This window comes from Notothenia rossii (assembly GCF_949606895.1).
Source record: "Notothenia rossii genome assembly, chromosome: 7".
Taxonomy (NCBI): Eukaryota; Metazoa; Chordata; class Actinopteri; order Perciformes; family Nototheniidae; genus Notothenia; species Notothenia rossii.
This window is the reverse complement of record NC_136905.1, coordinates 12,002,111-12,008,110: the sequence shown is the minus strand read 5'-3', so window position 1 is coordinate 12,008,110 and position 6,000 is coordinate 12,002,111. Positions and strand designations below refer to the sequence as shown.

General features: G+C 41.1%; 1 protein-coding gene across 3 annotated transcripts in view; it reads left to right on the top strand.

The window, feature by feature from the left end:
- The window catches only part of LOC307045851 (mannosyl-oligosaccharide 1,2-alpha-mannosidase IA), a 196,914-nt gene that overhangs the window by 104,809 nt on the left and 86,105 nt on the right, over positions 1 to 6,000 (top strand). For all 3 annotated transcript variants that reach the window (XM_079691834.1, XM_079691832.1, XM_079691833.1), the window contains one exon: positions 1,341 to 1,456. In XM_079691834.1, coding sequence (XP_079547960.1) covers positions 1,341 to 1,456 — 116 coding nt within the window. The remainder of the gene's footprint in view (positions 1 to 1,340; positions 1,457 to 6,000) is intronic.

Below are 6,000 nucleotides of genomic sequence, written 5' to 3'. Positions count from 1 at the left end.
TTCTGTGTAGTTTATTTATGGCATCCCGTTGGACGTCATCTGAACAGGACATCGCACGCTCACTGCTTGATAGAGCGCAAAGCTCCGTTTACGCCGGTTGTTAAGCGACATCGTTATGGGGAAATGCAAGTTAGCGTCCAAATGGTTGGAAGATAAGGAGGAAGGACAATCAATACTGTATATAGTGAATGTGAGGTAAAGTGTGTCGCCAATGTAACCGGTTAAAACTCAAAGTGGCGATGAGGTCTTAAAATGTATGGAAAGGGTCTTAAAAAAGGTTTTAAAAGGTGTTACATTTGACTTCAGGATTCCTGCATATACCCTGCCTACCGTAATAAATGGTAAAACGCTATTATGTTGCAAGTAAAACAGCATTAAATAGTGGTATTTACTGAATCTGTCAACAACTTTAAGACATATGCCAACAACTAATCATCATCATATATTTATGCAAATCTTATACTCTGATTTAAAGGTCCCATGACATGACCATTTCTACTGATCGTATTTCCATTGTTAAGGTCTACTAGAATAGATTTACATTGTTCAATGTTCCAAACTCACATTGGTTTCTCATACAGCATCTCTGTATAGAATGTCTATTCACTTTTTGTCCTAAACGGCTTGTTGGAGCTCCTGACCCCCCCCTCCCTGCGAGCCCACTGTGCTCTGATTGGTCAACTCGCCCACTCTGTTCTGATGAGTAACCACCGTTACAGCGGAACATCAGTGATTATGTGTTACAATGGCGTAAGCAACCAGGAAATGACACCAGTAATGACAAACAGATGAGAATGCTGCGTGGGGTCTGGTGTTGGTGGGACGTTGCGGGGCTCGCTGCTCCGCCCTTTGAGGCTCGAGGAGCGGACAGTGTGAACTGGATTACTGGTTTCGTTTCCTGGTTGCCGAGTGGGGTCTGCGAGACACCGCGGAACTCAGCCTGAGTACACACACACACTCCCAGCCTGAGCTCCGAGTGTGTGTGTGTATGGAGCTCCGCGCAGCACCGCGGCTGAGAAAAGGTGTGTGTGTGTGTGTGTGTGTGTGTGTGTGTGTGTGTGTGTGTGTGTGTGTGTGTGTGTGTGTGTGTGTGTGTGTGTGTGTGTGTGTGTGTGTGTGTGTGTGTGTGTGTGTGTGTGTGTGTGTGTGTGTGTGTGTGTGTGTGTGTGTGTGTGTGTGTGTGTGTGTGTGTGTGTGTGTGTGTGCGTGTGCATATATGATTGCACGTGTGATGTTATGGTTGTAAAATAAAAAGTTGTATAAGGAGTTAAAACATGTCTCTTGAGCCAAGCGACTCTTTTTAAACGGGCACTAAATCAGTTCTCTTGTTTGTTTTTCAGGCGGCCTCAGAGGAGCCTCCATCATCGACTCACTGGACACACTTTACATTATGGGACTGATGGAAGAATATAACGATGCCAAGGAGTGGGTGCAGACCAGCCTGGACCTAAACTCGGTAAGAAACCCTATTTCCTTCATGTAGTTCGACACCTTTTTTATTTTGGCCATTCACCTCTCTTTTATGTCTGAGTTAGCTCAAGGGTAGCCACTATATTAGCATAATGACGTTTTCAGCAGTGGCCCTGCGTGGTGGATCAATTTGAAGCAGTGCCTTTGTGCTTCAGCTCCAACATTGTGTCCAGTGTGTTTGACAGTTTTCCAAAGCTCAGGACATTCTTGCAGGAATCAAAAGCTTCCTGTGTGGTCACCGGCCACGCCGTGTTACCCTCTGATGGGATTCTCCCCCCCTCTGAAGGGTCTCTGTGGGGCAGAAAATGTGATAAATAAAAGAAAGAGAGCGAGGGAGGCGTTAGAGGGAAGTTTCTTTTAAAGTAGATGGAGTGAGAGAAGAGGCAAATAAGGACATGGCTCTTTTATTGAGTCTGTAATTATGGTGTCAGGAACAACTGAGGGTTGCCAGGTCTGAAATCATGTTGGGATTGAGAGGAAGCCGCAGAGAGTGCCAACCAGGACAAGTTTTTGTGAAGTTTGTTGCTAACAGTCAAGTGGCAGCTTGTCTGTGGTTTTGTAACTGACGGAGATCACTTCTAGGTCATGTTGTCACCAGGTTTTATAATGTGTGCTTTGCATAATGTTGTGTAATTACACAACGCTTTCAAACTGTAAACGCTAGGCAATAATTACACCAATTCACTGCCTGTTATGACAAGGTGCTAGATGCTTTCCATTCGAACATATTTGTTTGCTGACTAAATATTCCTTAATTAGAATTTGAAAACACCTATTTATTTCTGGTTTATTGTTAATAAAAAATCATGGCATGTGGGGCATAGTGTGCCTGAAGCCCCCGGTACATTTGAACAGCACGCCATTGTTTCTGGAAAGATATAATCAAGCTGACAGTTTTGCATGCATATTTATTCCACTGGGATGCAGCCCCAGTATATAATCAGGGCTAAAGCACACTAAGAATCTGTTTATTGTGAGCTTTTATCTCGTGGAGCTGAGCAACTTCTTGGTTACCGCCACTTTCGAGGCCATAAATAATCCACTGTGCGCCCTAACATCAAAGGAAACCCTCATAAACCCTCAGTGTCTATGCTTCTAGCTCATGGCACCAACATAAACACACAGTCAGTCAGACACACACACACACACACACACACACACACACACACACACACACACACACACACACACACACACCCACACCCACACCCACACCCACACACACACACACACACACACACACACACACACACACACACACTCTCACACTCACACTCACACACACTCACACACACACACACACACACACACACACACACACACACGATAACACTCACACACACGATAACACTTACTTGTTACATACATTTTTACTTTGCATCCACAGCAGTTTTATTTGTAAAATGAATAAAGACAAGACGCCACACATTTAACATAACATCATAATCACAAGAGACAATATATTCAAAATCCTTTAACGTACATTTGATCTGGGATTAAGGTCCATCTTTTATTTTAGGTTTAACTGATTCGCAAAAGATTGATTCGATTAATTAAATCATTGAGCTCTGTTTCTCCCATTTTCATAGTAGCAATTTGTACCCACTGTTTTAGGACATAGTTTGGATCAGACACAATGTTGTTGATATGTTTTCACAGTCGGTTTACTCATAGTGTCTCGAAGAGCAGATATCTTTCTCCTGCAGAGGACTATTAACTTTGAGAGGGGCTGCTGGCTGCGGCAGCGTGTGAGGGAAGAGGGCCAGTAATGGCAGTGCTACACTGTCAGCCATCATAAAGACAACAAACACAGATTTACACTTCACTCTGCACTTCGTCACGGGTGTGATCTGCAATAATCCTTCAACCTCAATCATGTGCCTTGAGCCGTGGTCTCCTGGGGGTCACGTCCTTCACACTCCACTCTTCAATCTTGGCCAAATTTGATATTTTATGAGCAAATCATTTCATGTTTTAGTGGAGAGGCTGTTTTCTGTCTTGAAAGATGTGATTAGATTTCAGGTTTTTTTCAAATCTAGTGACGACATCTTTGGGCAGCAGCCAAGTATGAGCGTCTGTCCGTCTCCTCTGAAAATAAATTAGGCAGTTTTACAGTAATTCCAGTTTATTTATCCATATTTATGAATTTGATACGGCAGCTTTTTGCCATCATGGTGAATGATTCATTATTGATCTTTGTACAATGGAGACAGACAGAGATACACATACTCTCTTACCCGTCTACTGTAAACAGAAGTGATCTTTTTAGATATCAGAGAACTTCAACACCTCAAAGACTCCGCAGCCTACTTGACAAAGATTTATACAGGATATCATCGTTTTGAAAGGGAACTACCAAGTGCAGTATGGACTTTCAAAAACGTGCCTCAGATACACAGATTGTCAGATGCACTTGGTAAAGGTTCACCCAGCTTGCCAAGAGCATACGGACATTTTCTGATGTCCTAATTGTATCAAATTACAACTTACGGATATGCATACAGTATAAAAGCAACTACTAGAGAAATGTACCATTTGAAGTCATAACATTTTAGTTATTTAAACCCACAGTAGAGCCATTCCTGCCCATTTTAATGAAGAAAGATAGATATTTTAACCTCTTAGGCCCCACGGACCCGGTTCCGGGGCCGAAATCATGTCATTTGCAGGAAACAACGTCTAAGGAACCTTAATATTTAATAAACTATGAATATTTGATATCCATTTAATGGGAAAAAACTCATTTAACTGATCTTTTTCATTTTTTTTTCAAAAAAAAACACACAATGCTAACAGTGAGCCTCTGAATTAGCCCAGAGCGAAAAATGCTAACCTATTACTGCACCGAAAATCACTCCTAGCTCCCTTATTACTTATCCTACTGTAGCTACACATCCAACACATCGTTTATGATCGTAAAGACAGAGAATCTAACGGTGCCCACCTCAACACTGAAAGATACAAACTTGCGACGTTATCATCAAAAACGTACATCAAAACAATTGGCGCTAGGTAGCCCACAACGCTAACATGGCTTACCTTCGTCTTTGTCTGGTCTAAACTGGTCTTCAATGGCATTAAAACGATAACAACGATGATGCAGTTAATCCATAGGTTAATATCCAATGTTCTGATAATCTATAAGCAATAAAACTGCAATTCCGTTTTAAAAGAGTAGAGCAGGCCATTCCTACGCTCTGTAGCTTCATTGAATGCGCGAAGACGCCATCTTTTTTTTTTTACATGAGTGTGTGCGGGACGATTCCCTTTGATTCTATTGGCTCTAACGGTCAGAAAGAGATATCACATATCAACATCGAAGAAGAGGGGCCAGAGATATGGAAAATCCACCCAAATGGCCCCAGAAGAGGGTTTTTTTGCTAAATCTGTCTAAAAAGGTAAAATATCACTTGTTTTGCATCAATCTTGATACAGGGTACTTATTATATGTTGTACTTTGAATTCCTAAAGCTTTTAGTCTACTAACCCATCATCCAAGGTTAGTTTTCACTATAAGTACAAAATATTTTTGGACGGACACTATAATTTACAGTTTTTTACCATGTAAAATTTAAAATAAAAAACATCTATATTGATTCTGACTCTTCTACATCCAACTCACAGGTTTATCATTACTTTGAGAAAAAAGATTATTAATTTAACCCTTTTAGAAGGGAAGATATGGTCATTTGTTCTGGGAATGTCATTTTCGAAACCTGAAAAACAGGCTTGGGACTTAAGAGGAAAGATTCACATTTCAACTAATGGGTTTAGCAAGCCAGAAGCAAGCCACATTCTTTAAAACCATGTGCCAAGTGAACAAATTACATTTTTTGAAATGTGTCTTACAACTTTAAAACCAACAACAAACTCCTGATGAGATCCTGAGTAGCTGCTGAACACTTAGTACAGCCTTCTCTGGCGGCAGAGCCAATTACCGAGACAAAAGCAGCTCAGATTGTCTCGGGCATGCACTGCCAGCTTTTGGCACATTTTCCTAAAGCTGTTGTTGCACAAAGCTTAAAGAAGTAGTGGACGTTGTCGCCGTTTGTTTGCATTATGGGGTTTTGAAAAGAGGGTGACATGCTTGTTAGCTCTATCAGAATCTTCTATTAACAGTTTGGTCAGTGCTTGACTTCGACATGTAAATGCTGATCCAGCTTGTCCTCTGACTGGTCATCAGACCTGATCTCATTTGAGATAGTAAGTGATGAAAAGTAATTAATGAAGACTCTAATATATTCCTGCAAGTTGCCTCACAAATCTTGATAATCCTTTAGACCCCTTCTTTCTCTCGCTGTTATTTCTACTCCCTCCATTTCAGTAATTGTCTGGTTCCATACTTTTCAAGACTGTATTAGATTAGGGTTCAATAAAGCACACAATGGGAACAGTCAACACTCATATGTTATTTTGCAAAAATCTGAACTTAATGGTCTCTGCATTTATGACAGTTTTATTGGATTTGAAGAGTGGAAAATGGTTAAAAGTAATAACAGGCAGAATAAAAACAAATATGACCTGCATTGC